This window comes from Nycticebus coucang, chromosome 12 (assembly GCF_027406575.1).
Source record: "Nycticebus coucang isolate mNycCou1 chromosome 12, mNycCou1.pri, whole genome shotgun sequence".
Lineage (NCBI taxonomy): Eukaryota > Metazoa > Chordata > Mammalia > Primates > Lorisidae > Nycticebus > Nycticebus coucang.
The window spans coordinates 96898723-96920318 of NC_069791.1; the positions used below are offsets into that span (position 1 = coordinate 96898723).

Sequence of the window (21596 nt, forward strand, 5' to 3'; positions counted from 1 at the left end):
GCCCGATTGGCCCTCTCAGGCAGGTGGGGCTTCAGGCTCTGCTGGAAGGAATGTGAGCCACCTCCACCTTTTGAAAATTAATATGGCAACCTTAAAATGTAATAAGAACACACCTAAGGGGCGGCGCCTGTGGCTCAGTGAGTAGGGTGCCGGCCCCATATACCGAAGAGTGGTGGGTTCAAACCCAGCCCGGGCCAAACTGCAACAAAAAAATAGCTGGGCGTTGTGGCGGACGCCTGTAGTCCCAGCTGCTTTGGAGGCTGAGGCAGGAGAATCATGTAAGTCCAAGAGCTGGAGGTTGCTGTGAGTCCTGTGACGTCATGGCACTCTACCAAGGGCCGTAAAGTGAGACTCTGTCTCGACGAGAAAAAAAAAAAAAAGGACAGATGCACCCGGGTATTTTAACAGAATTGTTTCAGGCCAGGCTTAGTGGTTTTTGCCTATAATCCCAGCACTTGTGAGGCCGTGGTGGTGGATTGCCTGAGCGCAGGAGTTCCGAGACCAGCCTGAGCCAGAGCGAAACCCAGTCTCAAAAAAAAAATAGCCTGGCTGACTGATCAAGGTGGCTCACGCCTGTAATCTCAGCACTTGGGAGGCCAAGGCAGGTGTATTGCCTGAGCTCACAGGTTCAAGACCAGTCTAAGCCTAAGCGAGACCTCATCTCTAAAAATAGCTGGGCGTTGTGGTGGGTGCCTGTAGTTCCAGCTACTCGGGAGGCCAAGCCAAGAGAATTGTTGAAGCCTAGGAGTTTGAGATTGCTGTGAGCTATGATGCCATGGCACTCTACCAAGGGCGATAAAGTGAGTCTCTGTCTCAAAAAAAATACAAAATAAAATATATATATATCCTGGCCCTGTGTTGGTGCCTGTAATCCCAACTACTTGGGAGGCTAAGGCAAGAGGATCGCTTGAACCCAAGAGTTTGAGGTTGCTGTGAACTATGACGCCACCGCTCTCTACTACTGAGGGTGACAAAGTGAGACTCTGTCTCAAAAAACAAACAAAAAAAATAATAATTGTTCAATACGTATACTCTTGTGGTCAGAAAAGAAGCCATACTCTGTAAAATAATTTAAAGAGGTTTATTCTAAGCTAACTTTGGGGAACATGACCCAGAACCCCAATCAAAAAGTCTTGATCCCAGTACTTGGGCGGCGGGTGGATAGCCTGACCACAGGAGTTTGAGACCAGCCTGAGCCAGAGTGGGACCTCCTTTCTAAAAAAAGAAAAAGCGGGGTGTTATGGCAGGTGCCTGTAGTCCCAGCTACTTGGGATGCTGAGGCAAGAGAATCGCTTAAGTCCAGGAGTTTGAGGTTGCTGTGAGCTATGACACTCAACTAAGGGTGACAAAGTGAGACTCTGTCTCAAAAAAAAGAAGCCTTGAGCACATGGACTCAAGGTGGTGGTCTTATAGCTTGGTTTTATACATTTTAGGGAGACAGATTACAGGTGAGTTCATAAATCAATATGTGCAAAACATACATTGGTTTGGCTCATAAGGTGGGATATCTGGAAGGGAGCTTACAGGTTGTAGGTGGGTTTAAAGATTCTTCCACTGACAATTGAGTCAAAGAGTTAGGCTCTGTCTAAAAGACCAAGAGTCAGTGAAAAGGAATGCTTAAGATAAAGGGTCTGTTAGGGACAAAGTACTGGACTGACTCAAGTAGTTATGCATATTGAGGACGGGACTTGGTATAGCCTTGTGCCTGTGAGTCACAAAGGACATCTCTAAGAAGGGGAAGGGGCATGATGAGGCAGATTTGATTTTTGTTCTCACAGCTAGCAACTCGTTTTTAGAATCCTCTTGGCCAAGAAGGGGGGTCCAGTCACTCAGTTGCTGAGGGGGGAGCCTTAAGACTTTATTTTAGTTCACACTCTGAATCTTTTTTTTTTTTTTTTTGAGATGGGCCATCCAGGCTCACTGTAACCTCAAATTCCTGGGTTCAAGGCATCATCCTGCCTTAGCCTCCTGAGTAACTGAGACTGCAGGTGTACACCACAGTGCTTGGCCACTCCAATTTTTATGCAACTTTTGGCCATGTGTATCTATGGGTCTTCAGGAGGAATACTGATAAAGTAGAAAAATCCTGTTTCTGGCGGTGCCTGTGGCTCAGTCGGTAAGGCGGCGGCCCCATATACCGAGGGTGACGGGTTCAAACCCGGCCCCAGCCAAACTGCAACCAAAAACTAGCCGGGTGTTGTGGCGGGCGCCTGTAGTCCCAGCTACTCGGGAGACTGAGGCAAGAGAATCGCTTAAGCCCAGGAGTTGGAGGTTGCTGTGAGCTGTGTGAGGCCACGGCACGCTACTGAGGGCCATAAAGTGAGACTCTGTCTCTACAAAAAAAAAAAAAAAAAAAAATGGTGTTAGAAAAGTATGTTTTTTAGTACAAAAGAGTTCAGGAAAGGAGGTAAAGAATACAAATTGGAAGGGGCAAATGAAACTCATAGTAGAAGAGTAAACCTAAATCCAGCAATATCAATAATTACATTAAATATTAGTGGCCTTGGCTCGGTGCCTGTGGCTCAAGCGGCTAAGGCGCCAGCCACATACACCTGAGCTGGCGGGTTCTAATCCAGCCCAGGCCCGCCAAACAACAATGACGGCTGCAACCAAAAAATAGCTGGGCATTGTGGCAGGCACCCATAGTCCCATCTACTTGGGAGGTAGAGGCAGGAAAATCACTTAAGCCCAGCAGTTGGAGGTTGCTGTGAGCTGTGATGCCATAGCAATCTACCCAGGGTGACAGCTTGAGGCTCTGTCTCAAAAAAAAAAGAAAAATTAGTGGCCTAAATGCTCAGATTAAAAATCAGAGGATGTAAGGTTGAGTTTTGAAAAAGCAAGATTCAGGCCAGGCACAGTGGCTCACGCTTATAATCCTACAACTCTGGGAGGCTGAGGTAGGTGGATTGCTTGAACTCAGGAGTTGGAGACCACCCTGAGTAAGAGCAAGACCTCATCTCTCTGAAAAATAGACCAAACCCTCCCCCAAACTAGCTGGGCATTGTGTTGTGGCCTCTAGTCCCAGCTACTTAGAAAGCTGAGGCAAGAGGATTTCTTGAGCCTAAGGGTTTAAGGTTGTGAGCTATGATGACAGACTACAGGTGCCCACCATAATGCCCGGCTACTTTTAGAGATTAGTGTCTCACTCTTGCTCAGGCTGGTCTTGAGCTCTTGAACTCAGGCTGATCTTGAATGCCTGTCAGGCAATCCACCGTCTTCATCCTCCCAGAATGCTAGGATTACAAGTGTGTGTCACTTTGCCCCACTGAATTTAAGAGAATTTAAGGGTTAAGCACAGGTGGCTCATGTCTAATTGTGGCACTCTGGGAGGCTGCAGTGGGAGGAATGTTTGAGCTTAGGAGTTCAAGACCAGCCTGAGCAAGAGAAAGACCCCATCTCTACAAAAAACAGAAAAACAGGTTGGTGCCTGTGGGTCAGTGGGTAGGGTGCTGACCCCATACACCAAGGGTGGTGGGTTCGAACCTGGCCCCGGCCAAACTGCAACAAAAAAGTAGCCGGGCATTGTGGTGGGCACCTGTGGTGCCAGCTACTTGGGAGGTTGACGCAAGAGAATCACCTAAGCCCAGGAGTTGGAGGTTGCTGTGAGCTGTGACGCTACAGCACTCTACTGAGGGCAATAAAGTGAGACTCTGTCTCTTAAAAAAAAAAAAAAAGAAAGAAAAGAAAGAAAAATGGGCCGGCATGGTGGCTCACGCCTATAATCCTAGCACTCTGGGAGGCTGAGGCGGGTGGATTGCCTGAGCTCACAGGTTTGAGACCAGCCTGAGCCACAGTGAGACCCCCCCACCTCTAAAAGTAGTCTGGCATTGTGGTGGGCACCTGTAGTCCCAGCTACTCCAGAGGCTGAGACAAGAGGATCACTTAAGCCCAAGAGTTTGAGGTTGCTGTGACCTATCACCCCATGGCATTCTACTGAGGGCAACAAAGTGAGACTCTGTCTCAAAAAAAAAAAGGAAAAGATGGGGTGGCACCTGTGGCTCAGTGAGTAGGGCACCGGCCCCATATGCTGAGGGTGGCGGGTTCAAACCCAGCTTTGGCCAAACTGCAACAAAAAAAATAGTCGGGCGTTGTCGCGGGCACCTGTGGTCCCAGCTGCTCGGGAGGCTGAGGCAAGAGAATCGCTTAAGCCCAGAAGTTGGAGGTTGCTGTGAGCCATGTGACATCATGGCACTCTACCTGAGGGCGGTACAGTGAGACTCTGTCTCTACAATAAAAAACAAACAAAAAAAAAAAAAAGAAAGGAAAAGATCATGAATATGTTTTCCTATCTTGTAAGATCTTTATATTTGTCTTCCATATTTAGGTTTAATATACCTGAAATGTCTTTCTTTTTTTTTTTTTCTGAGACAGAGTCTCACTATGTCACCCTTGGTAGAATGTCATGGCATCACAGCTGTCAGCAACCTCCAACTCTTGGGCTTAAGTGATTCTCTTGCCTCAGCCTCTGAAGTATCTGGGACTATAGGAGCCCACCACCAGCTATTTTTTTTTGTTGTAGTTGTCGTTGTTGGCAGGCCTGGACTGGGTTCAAACCCACCAGCCCCGGTGTATGTGGCTGGCATCTTAGCCTCTGAGCTCTAGGGGCCGAGCCAAAATTTATTTCTATGTATGTAAAATAGAGTGTTTTTTTTTTTCCTGTATGGATTTCCTATTGACCCAGTACTATTGAAAAGTCTGTTTCCACCCCTCACGTTCAGCACTGCCTTAGTCACAGGTTAGGGGTTCAAACACTCGTGGGTGTTTCTGGGTTCTGACTTCTCTTTCTATTTCTCAGCACCTGGACCATTATTCACTCTGCATTATTTACCACAGCTTCCCCATAAGGACTGAAATCTGGGGGAACAAGCCCCCCTGCCTTTGTCTCCTTCAACAGGTCTTGGTAGTTCAGCCCTTTGCACGTCTATATTATGTTTAGAGTTAGCCTTTCAAGTAAAAAAACCCCAAAAAATCCTGCTAGGGCACTGATTAGGATTGCAGTGACTCCATGGGTCCAAAGGAGGACAAGTGGCTTGGCGCCTGTAGCTCAAGTGGCTAAGGCACCAGCCACATACACCAGAGCTGGTGAGTTCAAATCTAGCCCAGGCCTGCCAAACAGCAATGATAACTACAACCAAAAAAAAAAAAAAAAAATGGCTGGGTGTTGTGGTGGGTGCCTCCCAGCTACTTGGGAGGCTGAGGCAAGAGGATCGCTTAAGCCCAGGAGTTGGAGGTTGCTGTGAGCTGTGATGCCATGGCACTCTACTCAGGGCAACAGCTTGAGGCTCTGTCTCAAAAAAAAAAAAAAATGAGGACAAGTGACCCCTCCTTTCTACTCGTAAAGCTGCAGACCAGCTGGCCTCTCCATGGGCCCTGAGCTTTGACTATATATGGATGTCTAAATAAACCTAAGTCTCTGAAGGAACTAGGATTGCTAGGACTAGGAACTAGGAGGAAGGTGTTTTGTTTTTGTTTTGACCCAGGCTGGAGTGCAGTGGCACTGTCGTCATAGCTCACTATAACCTCCAACTCCTGGGCTCTAGCAATCCTCCTCTTCAGCCTCTGTAGTTCCTAGGACTGCAGGTATGGCCACGTGCCCAGTTGGAGAGGAGACTCTACACTGGAGAACTGTGGTCATGGAGAAATAAAAATTGTTCATGTATGCTTTTTTTTTTTGAGACAGAGTCTCACTTTGCTGCCTTTGCCAGAGTGCCATGGTGTCACAGCTCACAGTAACCTCAAACTCTTGGGCTTAAGTGATTCTCTTGCCTCAGCCTCCCAAGTAGCTGGGACTACAATGCCCGGCTATTTTTTTATTGCAGTTGTCATTGTCATTTTAGCTGGCTTGGGCTGGGTTTGAACCTGCCAGCCTCAGTGTATGTGGCTGGCACCATAACCACTGTGCTATGGGTGCCAAGCATGTTCATATGTGCTTTTACAGAGAGTACAGGAAGAGAACAGGGGTCACAGGGGCTATGCTGAGACCAGACATAGCAGGAAGCAGCCACTAGGGCAGCCCCTGCTCAGTGGCACTGTCATCACCATCTTACAGAGGGGAACAGAGAGGGTCAGAGGCAGAAAGAGAGTTGAAACACAGGTCTCCTGATTCACTCAACCAACAGATACTAGAAAGCCTCAAGTCTTTCCACAGAGGCTACACAGATCCTGGATAGAATGGGTATCTAGAAAACTGGTGAAGAAGCAATGAGCTCAAGGCCTTTTGTCTTCTATTCAAGCTCTGGTGTGGCCACACAGAAGCTAGGTGATCATATTCCTCGGATGAGCTCAGTTGGGCCAGGTTTGGTTGGAAGAGAGGTAATGTTAGTTACCTATCATTATGAGTAGAGTGGCCTAAAACTCAGTAGCTTAACATAACCACTATTTTATTTTCTTGCTGATTCTTTACTGGTTCATGGATTCAGGCAGGGATTGGCTGGGTGGCTTTTCTGCTTTATGTAGCATTCACTGGGACTTGAACTCCAAGGATGACTCCATCTACACTTCTGGTATCTTGACAGGACTATCTGTGCACTGGGACCTCTCTCTCTCTATGGCTACTTTAGGCTTTTTTGCAAGGAGGGTGGGTCCCAAGTATTATACATGTATCCCAAGTGGCAAAGTTTGAAGTGCAGACCTCTTATGGCCCAGCCTTGGAAACTACCCACTGTTTCTTCTGCTGCTTTCTGTTAGTTACAACCAGTCACAGTGCCAGCCTAAGTGGGGAAGTGGTTAGGCCATTTTGCACAATAGCATGTGGGACAAACAATGTGCTGTGGTTCTCTCTAGGACAAGGATGGGTGGGGTCATGCTGTTGCAGGCTCAGAATCACTGAGGCACTAAAAGGCCTGAAACAATTTACCCATGTCATATTGGAAGGTTGGAAGCAGTTCATTGAAATAGCTAAGATCTATTTTGGTTCTAAAAAACAGAATCTAAATAATCTTAAGGGTCATAAGGAACTACTGTTGAGTCACAAACCAACTGGGTGACCTTGGGTTTCTGACAGTTTTCACACACACCCATTCTGGAGTACTGAAAGTAGTAAATGTCCAAGAGTGGGAGTTCTTGGGCACCTCTATTGGGTAGAATTGGGTGGGCCCCATTTCAGAATAATGTTTCTAGTACACAAAATAAAATACTTGGGAATAAAAGGGAAAAAATGTAGTTTACATAGTATGTAATTCACCCATTTTAAGTTTCCAATTTCAGTGATTTTTAGTATACTCATAGATTTGTTCAACCATCTCCATAGTCAATTTTAGAGCATTTTCATTGCCTCAAAATAAACTCCATACCCTTTAGCAATTAGCCCTGTATTTCTCCTTTACTTCCTCTAGCCATAACCAATCATAAATGTTTTCCATCTCTGTGGATTTCCCTATTCTGGACTATCATATGACTGGAATATTTTCTTTCTTTCTTTTTTTTTTTTTTGAAACGAAGTCTCACTATGTTGCCCTCAATAGAGTGCTGTGGCAACACAGCTCACAGCAACCTCAAACTCTTGGGCTCAAGCAATTCTCTTCCCTCAGCCTCCCAAGTAGCTGGGACTACAGGTGCCATGCTTGGCTTTTTTTTTGTTGTTGTTGCAGTTGTATTGCTGATTTTAGCTGGCCTGGGCAGGGTTTCAACCCTCCTTGTATGTGACCTACCCACTGAGCTACTGGCAAACGCTGCCCAGAATAGAATCTTTTCACATGTGGCATTTTGTGTTTGTCTTCTTTCACTTAGCATTTTTTGTTCATTTGCCTTTTTATTTTGAAATAAGATCTCACATCCCTGGGGTGGTAGCTCACACCTACAATCCCAGCACTCTGGGAGGCTGAGGCAGGTCGATTGCCTGAGCTCACCAGTTCAAGACCAGCCTGAACGAGAGCGAGACCTCTGTCTCTAAAAAATAGCCCAGCATCGGACAGCACCTGTGGCTCAGTCGGTAAGGCGCCGGCCCCATATACCGAGAGTGGCGGGTTCAAACCTGGCCCCGGCCGAACTGCAACAAAAAAATAGCTGCGTGTTGTGGTGGGCACCTGTAGTCCCAGCTGCTTGGGAGGCTGAGGCAAGAGAATTGCTTAAGCCCAGGAGTTGGAGGTTGCTGTGAGCTGTGTGATGCCACAGCACTCTACCCAGGGCCATAAAGTGAAACTCTGTCTCTACAAAAAAAAAAAAAAAAAAAAAATAGCCCAGCATCATTGTGGCTGCCTGTAGTCCCAGCTACTTGGGAGGCTGAGGCAAGAGAATTGCTTGAGCCCAATAGTTTAAGGTTGCTGTCAGCTATGACGCCATAGCACTCTACCAAGGGTGACAAAGTGAAACTCTGTCTCAAAAAAAAAAAAAAAAGAAAAGAAATAGGATCTTGCTCTGTCACCAGGGCTAGACTGGAGTGCATCATCATAGCTCATTGTAACCTCAAATTCCTGGGCTTAAGCAGCCATCCTCTCGCCTCAGCCTCTGGAGTATCTGGGACTATAGATGAAGGCTATGGAGACCAAGCTGATTTTTTTCTTTTTTTCAAACAGAGTCTCACTTTGTCACCCTCAGTAGGTGCTGTGGCGTTATAGCTCACAGTAACATCAAACTCTTGGGCTCAAGCGATTCTCTTGCCTCAGAATGGGACTACAGGCACCTGCTCCAATGCTAAGCTATTTTTGGAGACAAGCTCTAACTCTGGCTCAGGTTGGTCTTGAACCTGTGAGCTCAGGCAATCCACCAGCCTCAGCCTCCCAGAGTGCTAAGATTACAGTTGTGAGCCTCTGCACCTGGCCATTAACTGTTTTTTTTTTTTTTTTATCACTGAGTTGGAAGAGTTCTTTCTATTCTTGATAGATGTTCCTTATAGAATATGCAATTTGAAAATACTTTCTCCAGCCCAGCAGGTGAATTGCTTGCGCTCAGGAGTTGGAGACCAGCCTGAGGAAGAAGGAGACCGTGTCTCTAAAACATAGTTGGGTGTTGTGGAGGTCACTTGTAGTCCCACCTACTCAGGAGATTGAGACAAGAGAATCCCTTGAGCCTAAGAGTTTGAGGTTGCTGTGAGCTATGACCCCATTGCACTCTACCTAGGACAAAAAAGTGAGACCCTGTCTCAAAAAAAAAAAAATAATGAAAAGAAAATATTTTCTCCCATTTATAGATTGCCTTTGTACCTTCTTCTTCTTCTTCATTTTTTTTTTTTTTTTTGAGACAGAATCTCAAGCCGTCACCCTGGGTAGAGTGCCATGGCATCACAACTCACAGCAACCTCAAAGTCTTGGGCTTAAGTGATACTCTTGCTTCAGCCTCCCAAGTAGCTGGGATTATAGGTGCCCGCGACAATGCCTGGCTATATTTTGGTTGTAGTTGTCACTGTTGTTTGGGTTTGATCCTGCTAGCTCCTGGGTATGTAGCTGGTGCCCTAGCTGTTTGAGCTACGTGCGCCGAGACACCTTTGTACCTTCTAATGGTGTTCTCTGAAGCACAACAGTTTTTAACTTTGATGATGTACAATTTTTTTTTTTTTTTTTTTTTGTAGAGACAGAGTCTCACTGTACCGCCCTTGGGTAGAGTGCCGTGGCGTCACACGGCTCACAGCAACCTCTAACTCTTGGGCTTACGCGATTCTCTTGCCTCAGCCTCCCGAGTAGCTGGGACTACAGGCGCCCGCCACAACGCCCGGCTATTTTTTTGTTGCAGTTCGGCCGGGGCTGGGTTTGAACCCGCCACCCTCGGCATATGGGGCCGGCGCCCTACTCACTGAGCCACAGGCGCCGCCCGAATTTTTTTTTTTTTTTTTTTTTTGAGACAGAAAGAAATAGCACTCTGGGAGGCCAAGGTGGGTGGATTCCCCTGAGCTCAGAGGTTTGAGCTGAGCCAGCCTGAGCCAGAGTGAGACCCCATTTCTACCAAAAAAAAAAATGGTCTAGGCATTGTGACAGGTGCCTGTAGTTCTAGCTACTTGTGAGGCTGAGGCAAAGGAATCGCTTAAGCCCAAGAGTTTGCGGTTACTGTGAGCTATGTGAGCTATGATGTGACGGCACTCTATCAAAGGCCACAAAGTGAGATTCTGTCTCAATAAAATAAATAAATAAATAAATAAAGTGGAGTAGAAATGGTACATTTTTCCCAATCATCCAAAGTTAATGTAAAAAAAAAACAAAAAAGAGGCTAAGGTGCCAGCCACATACACAAGAGCTGGTGGGTTTGAATCCAGCTCAGGCCAGCCAAAAAACAATGAGAACTACAACCAAAAAAAAAGCCGGGTGTAGTGGCGAGCACCTATAGTCCCAGATACTTGGGAGGCTGAGGTAAGAGAATTGCTTAAGCCCAGGAGTTGGAGGTTGCTGTGAGCTATGATGACACAGCACTACCCAGGGCAACAGCTTGAGGTTCTGTCTCAAAAAAAAAAGAGACAGACAGAAAAAAAAAATGTCTCACTCTATCCCTCTGGGCAGAGTACCATGGTGTCAACGTAGCTCACAGAAACCTCAACCTTCTGTGCTCAAGTGATCCTCTTGCCTGAGCCTCCCAAGTAGCTGGGACTACAAGTGCCCACCACTACACTTGGCTAGTTTTTCTATTTTTAGTAGAGATGGGGTCTCACTTTTGCTCAAGCTGGTCTCCAACACCTCTTGGCCTCCACTTCACCTAACTAATGTACATTTTATCTATTTTTAAAATATTTATTTATTTATTCATTCATTTATTTATTTTTTGAGACAGAGTCTCACTATGTTGCCCTGGGTAGAATGTTGTAGCTTTACAGCTCACAGCAACATCAAACTTTTGGGCTCTAGCGATTCTCTTGCCTCTGCCTCCCAAGTAGCTGGGACTATAGGCACCCATCACAATGCCCGGCTAAATTTATCTATTTTTTATTTTGTTGCTCATGTTTTGATGTAACATCTAAAAATCATTTGCCATATCCAAGATCATGAAGATTTATTTATTTATTTATTTATTTTTTAGTAGTTTTTGGCCAGGGTTGGGTTTGAACCCACCACCTCTGGCATATGGGGCCGGCACCCTACCCCTTTGAGCCACAGGCACCACCATGAAGATTTATTCTTACATTTTCTTCCATGTTTTATAATTTTGGTTCTTACACTTATGTCACCAGTCCATTTTGAGTTAATTTTTTTTTTTTTTTTATTGTTGGAGATTCATTGAGGGTACAATAAGCCAGGTTACACTGATTGCAATTGTTAGGTAAAGTCCCTCTTGCCCCCATAAAGTGTGACACACACCAAGGCCCCACCCCCCTCCCTCCGTCCCTCTTTCTCTTCCCCCCCATAACCTTAATTGTCATTAATTGTCCTCATATCAAAATTGAGTACATAGGATTCATGCTTCTCCATTCTTGTGATACTTTACTAAGAATAATGTCTTCCACTTCCATCCAGGTTAATACGAAGGGTGTAAAGTCTCCATTTTTTTTAATGGCTGAATAGTATTCCATGGTGTACATATACCACAGCTTGTTAATCCATTCCTGGGTTGGTGGGCATTTAGGCTGTTTCCACATTTTGGCGATTGTAAATTGAGCTGCAATAAACAGTCTAGTACAAGTGTCCTTATGATAAAAGGATTTTTTTCCTTCTGGGTAGATGCCCAGTAATGGGATTGCAGGATCAAATGGGAGGTCTAGCTTGAGTGCTTTGAGGTTTCTCCATACTTCCTTCCAGAAAGGTTGTACTTGAGTTAATTTTTTTTTATATGGTGGAAGGTAAGGGTTTTGTATATGACTATTCAGTTGTCGCAGCACCGTTTATTGAAAAAACTATTCTTTTTTTTTTGGCAGTTTTTGGCTCGGGCTGGGTTTGAACCTGCCCCCTCTGGTATATGGGGCCAGCGCCATACTCCTTTGAGCTACAGGCGCTGTCTGAAAAAACTATTCTTTCCCCCATTGAATGGTCTTGGCACATTTGTCAAACTCAATAGACCATATGTGTATGAGTGTACTTCTGGACTTTTATTTATTTATTTATTTTTTGAGACAGAGGCTCATTTTATTGCCCTCAGTAGAGTGCGGTAACATCACAGTGTGATAACCTCAGACTCTTGGGCTCAAGGATTCTCTTGCCTCAGCCTCCCTAGTAGCTGGGAGTACAGGTACCCGCCACAACACCTGGCAATTGTTAGAGACAGGGTCTTGCCCTTGCTCAGGCTGGTCTGGAACTCCTGAGTTCAAGTGATCCACCAACCTCGGCCTCCCAGAGTGCTAAGATTACAGGTAAGAGCTGTCGTACCCAGCAAAAGGACCCCTAAAGGCCCCTAACAGTCTCAGTCTGAGTTCCCACACGTCTCACCACCCCCCTTGGGTTAATTCCTCAAACCGGTTTCAGAAAAGAACAAGGAAGTTCCCTGAGTTCCCAAGAACTCTAGCAACAAGTAAAATAATGGGAAAGCTTACCCCCATAAAACAGGGAAGTTCTCCCAGTTCCCCCAAACGCCTAGCTATGGCGAAACAATGGTGAAAAGGAATTACCTACCAAAGTTCCCAAGGTACTGCATCCCCCTAGATGCCCCCATGCCAACTCTCCATGCCAACCACCACGTAGTACACCACGCGGTTGCCATGCTGTAGCCCCCTGACTGTAATCCTGCCCCAGCTAACTGCCACGTTCTGCTTTTGTTTCTGCTTGCTTGCATGGCAACAAAAAGATATAAAAAGCAACCTGCATTTTTCTTCAGGGCTGTTTGCCTTTGGGTGGTGGCCCACCTGCGCAGGTGTAATAAAGCACTGCGGTCCCCTGCGTAGGTGTAATAAATCACCATCTGATTTATACCTGAAGTGGGGTCCGAGTCTTTCAGGTGGCAAATAATTACAACAGAGCCACTGTACCTGGTCCTAGACTTTCAACTGTATTCCATTGGTCTATATGTATATCCTTGCGGTACACAGTTTATAGTTGCTGTGTGATATATATATATATATTTAGACAGAGTCCTACTATGTCGCCTTTGGTAGAGTGCTGTGGCAACACAGCTCACAGCAACCTCAAACTCTGGGGCTTAAGAGATTCTCTTGCCTCAGCCTCCCAAGTAGCTGGGACAACAGATGCCTGCTACAACACCCCAGCTATTTTGTTTTGTTGCAGTTGTCATTGTTGTTTAGCAGGCCAGGGCTAGGTTTGAACCTGCCACCCTTGGTGCATGTGGCTGGCACTGTAACCACTGTGCTATGGGCATCGAGACATATATATATATATAGTTTTTTTTTTTTTTCTTTTTTGAGACATAGTCTCACTATGTCACCCTCCTGTAGAGTGCATGACGTCACAGCTCACAATAACATCAAACTCTTGGGTTTAAGCGATTCTCTTACCTCAGCCTCCTGAGTAGCTGGGATACAGGCGCCTGCCACAAAGCGTGGCTATTTTTGTTTGTTTATTTCAGTTGTTATTGTTGTTTTAGCTGGCCCGGGCTAGGTTCAAACCCACCAGCCTCAGTGTATGTGGCTGGCACCCTACTCACTGAGCTATGGGTGCCGAGCCAGTGTGTAATACATTTGAAATCATAAAGCGCACATTCTTTGTTCTTTTTCAGAAATTTCTGGCTATTCTGGGTCTTTTTCAAGTCCATGGAATTTTTGGATCTGCTTGTTAAAGTTTCTACAAAAAGTCAGCTGAGATTCTGATAGGGATTGATTTGAATCTATGGATCAGTTTGAGGAGTACTACCATCTAAACAATGTTAATTACGTCTTCCAAGGTTGGCATGGTGGTTCACACCTGTAATCCTAGCACTCTGGGAGGCCTAGGCAGGTGGATTCCTTGAGCTCAAGAATTTGAGACCAGCCTGAGCAAAAGAGAGACCCCGTCTCTATTAAAAATAGAAAAACTGAGGCAAGAGGATCACTTGAACCTGAGTTGGAGGTTACTGTGAGCTATGACTACACGGCACTCTACCCAGGGTGATAGCTTGAGATTCTGTCTGAAAAAAAAAAAAAAGAGGACAGGTGCCTGTAGCTCAGCAGCTATGATGCCAGCCACATACACAGGAGCTGGCAGGTTCAAACCCAAACAACAATGACAACTACAACCAAAAAATAGCCAGGCACTGTCACAGGCTCATGTAGTCCCAGCTACTTGGGAGGCTGAGACAAGAGAATCATTTAAGCCCAAGAGTTTGAGGTTTCTGTGGAGCTGTGATGTCACGGCACTCTACTGAGGGTGACATAATGAGATACTGTCAAAAAAAAAAAAAAAAAGGCGGTCTTTTGGCTTTTCGGTTGGAGGAGGCCAAGGTCCAACTTTCTTCTGTCGTCCAACTTTCTTTGGTTGTCCCTAATCCGGGTTCATCCGACACCAGCCGCCTCCACCATGCCGCCTAAGTTCGACCCCAACGAGATCAAAGTCGTGTACCTGAGGTGCACCAGTGGCGAAGTCAGTGCCACGTCTTTCCTGGCCCCCAAGATTGGCCCCCTGGGTTTGTCTCCAAAAAAGGTTGGTAATGACATCGCCAAAGCAACTGGTGACTGGAAGGGTCTGAGGAGTACAGTGAAACTGACTATCCAGAACAGACAGGCCCAGATTGAAGTGGTACCTTCTGCCTCTGCCCTCATCATCAAAGCCCTCAAGGAACCGCTGAGAGACAGAAAGAAATAGAAAAACATTAAACACAACGGAAATATCACTTTCGATGAGATTGTCAACATTGCCAGCCAGATGCGGCACCAATCTTTAGCCAGAGAACTCTCTGGAACCATTAAAGAGATCCAGGGGACGGCCCAGTCCATGGGCTGCAATGTTGATGGCCGCCACCCTCATGACATCATAGATGACATCAATAGTGGTGCTGTGGAATGCCCAGCTAGTTAAAAAGTACAAAGGAAAATGTTTCAATAAAGGATCATTTGATACCCAGAAAAAAAAAAAGAAAAAAAGACCAGCCTGAGCAAAAGCGAGACCCTCTTTCTACTAAAAATAGAAAAACTGAAAAAAAAAAAAAGAAAAACTGAGGAAAGAGGATCACTGGAGCCCAAGAGTTGTAAGCTATGACGCCATGGCACTCTACCCAGGATTACAGCTTGAAACTGTCTCAAAAAAAAAAAAAAGTCTTCCTATCCATGAACTTGAAATGTTTTTCTGTTTATTTAGATCTTTAATTTCTTTCAACATGATTTGTTGTTTTCAGAGTTAGGAAGAAGAACTCATAAAGGAAATCATAAAACACTTAGAATTAAGTGAAATTGAAGACAAAACATATCAAAACCTAGGCGTGGTAGCTCATGCCTATAATCCTAGCACTCTCGGAGGCCAAGGTGGGTGAATTGCTTGAGCTCACGAGTTTGAGACTGGCCTGAGCAAAAGTGAGACCCTTACTCTACTGAAAAATAGGAAAACTGGCTCAGCGCCTGTGGCTCAAGTGGCTAAGGCACCAGCCACATACACCTAAGCTGGCGGGTTCAAATCCAGCTCGGGCCTGCCAAACAATAATGATGGCTACAACCAAAAAAAAAAAAAATTCCCGGCGTTGTGGTGGGTGCCTATAGTCCCAGCTACTTGAGAGGCGGAGGCAGGAGGCTTGCTTGAGGCCAGGAGTTGGAGGTTGCTGTGAGCTGTGATGCCACAGCACTCTACCCAGGGCAACAGCTTGAGACTCTGTCTCAAAAAATAAATAAATAAATAAAATAAAAGAAAGACATAGCAAGAGATGATCCATTACAAGCAGTAGCATGCTTTGCTATCTACCCCAATATTATTGTTCCTGTCATTTCTGTTTGTGACAAAGTCATAGGCCCTGCAACTAGAAGCATGGCTTATTCCTTATATTCACAATTGATGCAATTAGAGGAATGTGTTCACATCAGAGGCCAGTAGCAAATAAAGGTGGAATTTTTCTGCATTTAAATTCACCAATTAAGGGCAGGTTGAGAAACCATGGTCTCACCTTTCCTCTGACAATCCAGATCCTAGTGTGCTCCTCTGATGGAGGATGTAATTTCTTTCTTTTTCTTTAATTTTTTTTTTTTTTTGAGATGGCCTCAAGCTATAGCCCTTGGTAGAGTGCTCTGGCATCATATGGCAACTTCAAACTCCTGGGCTTAAGTGATTCTCTTGCCTCAGCCTTCTGAGTAGCTGGGTCTAGAGGTGCCCCACCAGAATGCCTGGCTGTTTTTAGGTTGTAGTTGTCATTGTTTGGCAGGCCCGGGCTGGATTCGAACCCGCCAGCTCTGATGTATGAGGCTTGTGCTTTAGCCACTGTGCTACAGGAGCCATCCAGAGGATACAATTTCTTTCTTTTTTTTTTTTTTTTCTGTAGAGACAGAGTTTCACTTTATGGCCCTAGGTAGAGTGCCATGGCATCACACAGCTCACAGCAACCTCCAACTCCTGGGCTTAAGCGATTCTCTTGCCTCAGCCTCCCGAGTAGCTGGGACTACAGGCGCCCGCCACAACGCCCGGCTATTTTTTGTTGCAGTTTGGCAGGGGCCAGGTTTGAACCCCCCACCCTCGGTATATAGGGCCGGCACCTTACCGACTGAGCCACAGGTGCCCCCCGAGGATGCAATTTCTAAGGGCCCCTCAGGTCCAGGAGAAGGAGGTGGTTTGAAGACACTGACCTTGAGACCAACATGGGCTGCATTAGGATTTGGGTGGGGCCTTCCCCCAAAAAAATCTTTTAAAAGGTATTTAATGATGCTTTATTATAAGGATGAATATAATCCAATCTGAATTCATTATTATTACATTTTTTCTTCTGATTTCAACAGAAATCAACATTAAACATTCCCACATCAGGTTATAGTGGCTCACACTCTGGGAGACCGGAGGTAGGAGGAGGTTTTGAGGCCAGGAGTTGGAGGCCACCATCTCTACAAAAACAGAAAAATTAGTTAAGCTTGGTGGTGCATGCTTGTAGTTCTAGCTACTGGGAGGCTGAGGCGGGAGGATGGGTTGAGCCCTGGAGTTTGAGGCTGCAGTGAACTGTGGTGATGTCATTGCACTCTACCCATAACAACTGAGGGAGACCCTGCCTCAAAAAAGAAAAGCCAGTCCCAGGGGCCTGTGAGTCCCAGGCTGTGCTTGAGTAGCTGGCTTGAGCACGGGTCAGCAATGGATCAAGTACAGACCGGGGGCGGGTCTTTGATGGGGGGCGGGGCCGGGGCCAGTCTGGTGGTGCAGGCCTGGGCAGGGGTGGTCAGGGCCCAGGACAGAAGGGTGGGGATCTGCGGTGGGCCTGGGACCGGGAGGCGGGTCTGTGTGGGGGTCGAGGTCCTAGGCGGGGCCTGGGACCTGCGGGGGACGGGACTGGGGTCTGGCACCGCCCTCTTGGCGTCGGTCTTCGTTTGGTTCCCCTCCGCTCAGCGTCATGGGCAGTCTCTTCGGGCGCGCGGCGCTGCGGGAGTTGCACTGCGACCGGCGCGCCCCAGGCCTGAGCCTGCTGGTGCGCACCTGCTGGGGTGAGTTGGGCCGCACGACCCGGGAGGCCGGAGGAAGGGCGCGCCACTCCGCCTTTGTTCGCCCACGTGCGGGGGTGGGGGTGGGGGTGGAGGTCTGGTCAAGTCGGGAGTTGGGGGCTCGCACCGCAGGCCCTGAAGCTCTCTCCCCTCCTGCGTCTGGCGGGCCCCCTGAAGCCCTTCTTCCCAGGGCATCTCGGGTGTGTCGGGAGGTAGGGGGTGGGGGTGGACCGAGGGCTCTGGGGCAATTGAAAGCCCAAGGCCCGGAGGCCACACAGGGCTGTGATGGGGGTCTTATTGGACCCGGGTCTTGTGTAGAGACTCATCCCCAGCAGAAGGGCATTCTCGAGGGAGCTGCTGTGGCAGGGCTGTCTCCTGGCCAAATTAGGACAGAGTGGGCACCCTAGACCCTAGTCCACTGCTGCCTGGGACTCCTGCCCTGGTTGAAGCTCACGGGTGCTTTCTGAGTGCAAATGTTAGAATGCTTCTTCCACAGGCCCTGAAAGGGCAATTGCAAGGCAGAAAGTGGCCACACTAGACCCCACAGGCTAGACAAGGGGCCCTTGTGAACTGGATTTTGAGAGAACAAACAAGCAGGGGGGGTGTCCTCCCATGGGCTTTGTTCAGTCCAGAAGGCCCAGGGTGGGTACCCACCACTCTGGGGGTGAAGCTCAACACTCAGCCTTCCTGGACCCATAATTTGCCATTCTTTTTTGACTCTGTACAGCCATTTTGTGCACATCAAGGGTCTGGGCTCCTCTCCAAAGCAGCCTTTGACCTTGGACCCAATGCTAGAGATTTAGCATCACTTCGGGAATGGCCTGGAGCTGTAGGAGGATGAGAATGTCTCCTGGCTCCCTGGCAGGGTCCCCTCCAGAGGAGACAAGCTGGGCAGAGCTTAGTGCTGACCCTGGGTCTGGAAGCTTCTGCCGTTTGGAGCCCTAAGCACACAGTCTCTGCCTGGCACGGTGTGCAAGAAGCAGCCCTCCCGAGTCTCCTGCTGCAAACAAGAGCCCCTTACCCTCTTCTCCATCTCAGGCTCTGTGTCGCTGGCTCCACTCTACCTTGGGCAGTTTCTGCCACTGCCTGGGCAAAGCTGTGGCCCTTGGGACAGACTAGAAGCCCCAGGGAGCACATTTCCATAGGGGCAGTTTCTGACTCTGGGTACCACACTTGTCTCTTCCAGAGCTGCTCTGCCTGGAGGCAGACACCCTGAAGCTCGGTGTTGCCTGGGCCCTGGCAGAGGATCCCAGATTTTGGGGGGCATGGAAATGTGAAGTAGCAGTAGCCATGACCCCTCCTTTTTTAAAGGAGGGCCCTCTTGGACCAGAGAGCGGACTTTGGTGGCAGTGAAGCCAGATGGAGTGCAGCGGCGCCTGGTTGGGGATATAATCCAGCGCTTTGAGAGGCGAGGCTTCAAGCTAGTGGGGATGAAGATGCTGCAGGTACCAGAGCTCTTGGCTGTGGGGTGTCCTTGAGGGGACTTGGGAGTGCTTCTCTGCTCACATCTCAGCTAGTGCCAGGGGGAGTGCCCTGGCTTTCGCGGTTGAAATGGGTAGGGGCATCTGTTCTGTGGCTGGGAGCCCATGTAGGGTATTATCTTGAGAGTGCTCTGAGGTCCAGGCACTGGCTCAGTGTCCTGGGTTTACCCCTCCCCCTATACCACCCAGGCACCAGAGAGAATTCTTGCTGAGCACTACCAGGACCTGAGGAGAAAACCTTTCTACCCAGCCCTCGTCAGCTACATGAGCTCTGGGCCTGTAGTGGCCATGGTATGGCGGACAGGGGTAGTGGAAGATATGTGGAGTGTCCTCCCCCAAGGAGATGGAAGGGGCCTGGAATGAGCCTGGGGGCCCTTGGCACTCCACACTTCTCCCCAGAGTTTATCTCTTGCTACAGGTCTGGGAAGGGTACAATGTGGTTCGTGCCTCGAGGGCCATGATAGGACATACTGACTCAGCAGAGGCTGCCCCTGGGACTATCCGGGGAGATTTTAGCATCCACATCAGCAGGTATGAGGGCCCTGACACATTCAGCTGCCTGTTCAGGGGCAAAGAGGGCAAGTGTTTAGGGTGACAGCCTGTTCCCAAGGCAGATCCATAAGACCTAGGTGTGTTCCTATGCTGAAAATGAAGCCAAGGGCTGGGCATGGTGGCTCATGCCTGTAATTCTTTTTTTTTTTTTTTTGGCCGGGGCTGGGTTTGAACCCGCCACCTCCGGCATATGGGACCGGCGCCCTACCCTCTGAGCCACAGGCGCCGCCCACATGCCTGTAATTCTTATACCTAGGAGGTTAAGGTGGGTGGATCCCTCCAGCTCAGGAGTTTCAGACTAGCCTGAGCAAGAGTGAGACCCTGTCTCTAAAAATAGCTGGACGTGTGACAGGTGCTTGTAGTCTCAGCTACTTAGGAGGCTGAGGCAAAAGGATCCCTTGAGCCCAAGAATTTGAGGTTGCTGTGGTACTCCTTGTAACTCCAGCCTGGGTAATTGAGACGCCATCAAAAAACAACAACAACAACAACAAAAAAAACCCAACAAACAAAAAACACAGAAAGAAAGTGGGATTGGGCGCGGTGGCTCATGCCTATAATTCTAGCACTTGGGAGGCCGAGGCGGGTGAATTGCCTGAGCTCACAGGTTTGAGACCAGCCTGAGCCAGAGTGAGACCTTGTCTAAAAATAGCTGGGTGTTGTGGCATGCACCTGTAGTCCCAGCTACTTGGGAGGCTGAGGCAAGAGGATCGCTTGAGCCCAAGAGTTTGAGGTTGCTGTGAACTATGATGCCATGGCACTCTACCAAGGGTGAGAAAGTGAGACTCTGTCTCAAAAAAAGAAAAAAAACAAAGAAAAAGAAAGAAAGTGAAGCCAAAAGACTTTTTATGGTGGGATATCATAGCTTACATGGTTGGAGCTTTTTTCACACTCCACCCCTGCCCTCTGCAAATAAGAGGTGATGAAGCATTTGCTTTGTGTTGTGTATGTCCTCTGACATCACTGCCTAACTTGCCATGATACTGTTGGCATGAGACAGCTGGGGGGAAAATGAGGTGCCCAAAAGTTGGGGTCCCAGCTGGTCTAGGGGGTTGTAAGCAAGAGGCCAAGGCCAGGCTAGAACCCAGTTTTCCAATCCACCACCCTGTGATTCTTTTCCCTTTGCACAATTACCCAGCTTGTTCTCTAGAAAGAAGGCGACAGAGGGGCATCAGATAGACCCTGGGACTCCCCAGGCTGCACCCTGCAGCCTGAGCCTTACCTTTCCCACCTATCACTTGGCACAGGAACATCATTCACGCCAGTGACTCCATTGAGGGGGCCCAGAGAGAGATCCATCTGTGGTTCCAGAGCAGTGAGTTGGTGAACTGGGCAGATGGGGACCAGCAAAGCAACATCTACCCAGCCTGAGGCCACCCCAGTGCCAATCCAGGACCAACTACCTCTGTCAACAAGAAATCAAGCCCATGCCCATATCTGTCCCTCCCAAATCACTTCCCTGTTCACCTGCTGCACCCCAGCCTGGAGGACTTTGAGCCACCAACTTTATGTGCCTTTCTGTTCATAACCAGCATAAGATTGGACCAAGTCCTTTCTGTACCAAAGTGCCAGACAACCTTTGGTGTGTCTTCAAAATTGGACAGTGTAACCTCTTCTCTCCTAAAGGGGAGATATTAAAATTCACCTTGCTGAACATGGGAGTGGTGTGCTTATTATGATGTCCATGGCAATTTCTGCCATCTCAGAAGCAGGAATGATGCTTTTATGCCAAATGTAAGCAGTTTAAAAATGAATCTGGCTCGGTGCAGTGGTCATGCCTATAATTGCAGCACTTTGCGAGGCTAGAGTGGGAGGATCACTTGAGAGACTAGCCTGGTAACACAATGAAATCTCATATCTTATTTTTTTTTTTTTGTAGAGACAGAGTCTTACTTTATCGCCCTCGGTAGAGTGCCATGGCATCACACAGCTCAGAGCAACCTCCAACTCCCGGGCTGAAGTGATTCTCCTGCCTCAGCCTCCAGAGCAGCTGGGACTACAGGCGCCCGCCACAACGCCCAGCTATTTTTTGGTTTGCAGTTCAGCCAGGGCCGGGTTTTGAACCCACCACCCTCGGTACATGGGGCGGCGCCCTACCGACTGAGCCACAGGTGCCGCCCGAAATCTCATATCTTAACAACAACAACAAAACACAGTAAGACAAGTTAGCCTGGTGTTGTGGCACAAACCCC

General features: G+C 47.8%; 2 protein-coding genes across 2 annotated transcripts; both read left to right on the forward strand.

Annotated features, from left to right (window-relative positions):
• Positions 1-14245: 14245 nt before the first annotated feature.
• On the forward strand, positions 14246-14848 carry LOC128561124 (60S ribosomal protein L12-like). The gene has a single exon (XM_053554930.1). The coding sequence runs from the start codon at positions 14295-14297 to the stop codon at positions 14577-14579; it is 285 nt and encodes a 94-aa protein (XP_053410905.1). The 5' UTR covers positions 14246-14294; the 3' UTR covers positions 14580-14848.
• A 2247-nt stretch (positions 14849-17095) lies between these two features.
• NME4 (NME/NM23 nucleoside diphosphate kinase 4) lies at positions 17096-21079 on the forward strand. Its single transcript, XM_053556913.1, has 5 exons — positions 17096-17377; positions 18686-18819; positions 19045-19146; positions 19274-19386; positions 20652-21079. The coding sequence occupies exons 1-5, from the start codon at positions 17287-17289 to the stop codon at positions 20773-20775; spliced, it is 564 nt and encodes a 187-aa protein (XP_053412888.1). The 5' UTR covers positions 17096-17286; the 3' UTR covers positions 20776-21079.
• Positions 21080-21596: the final 517 nt, after the last annotated feature.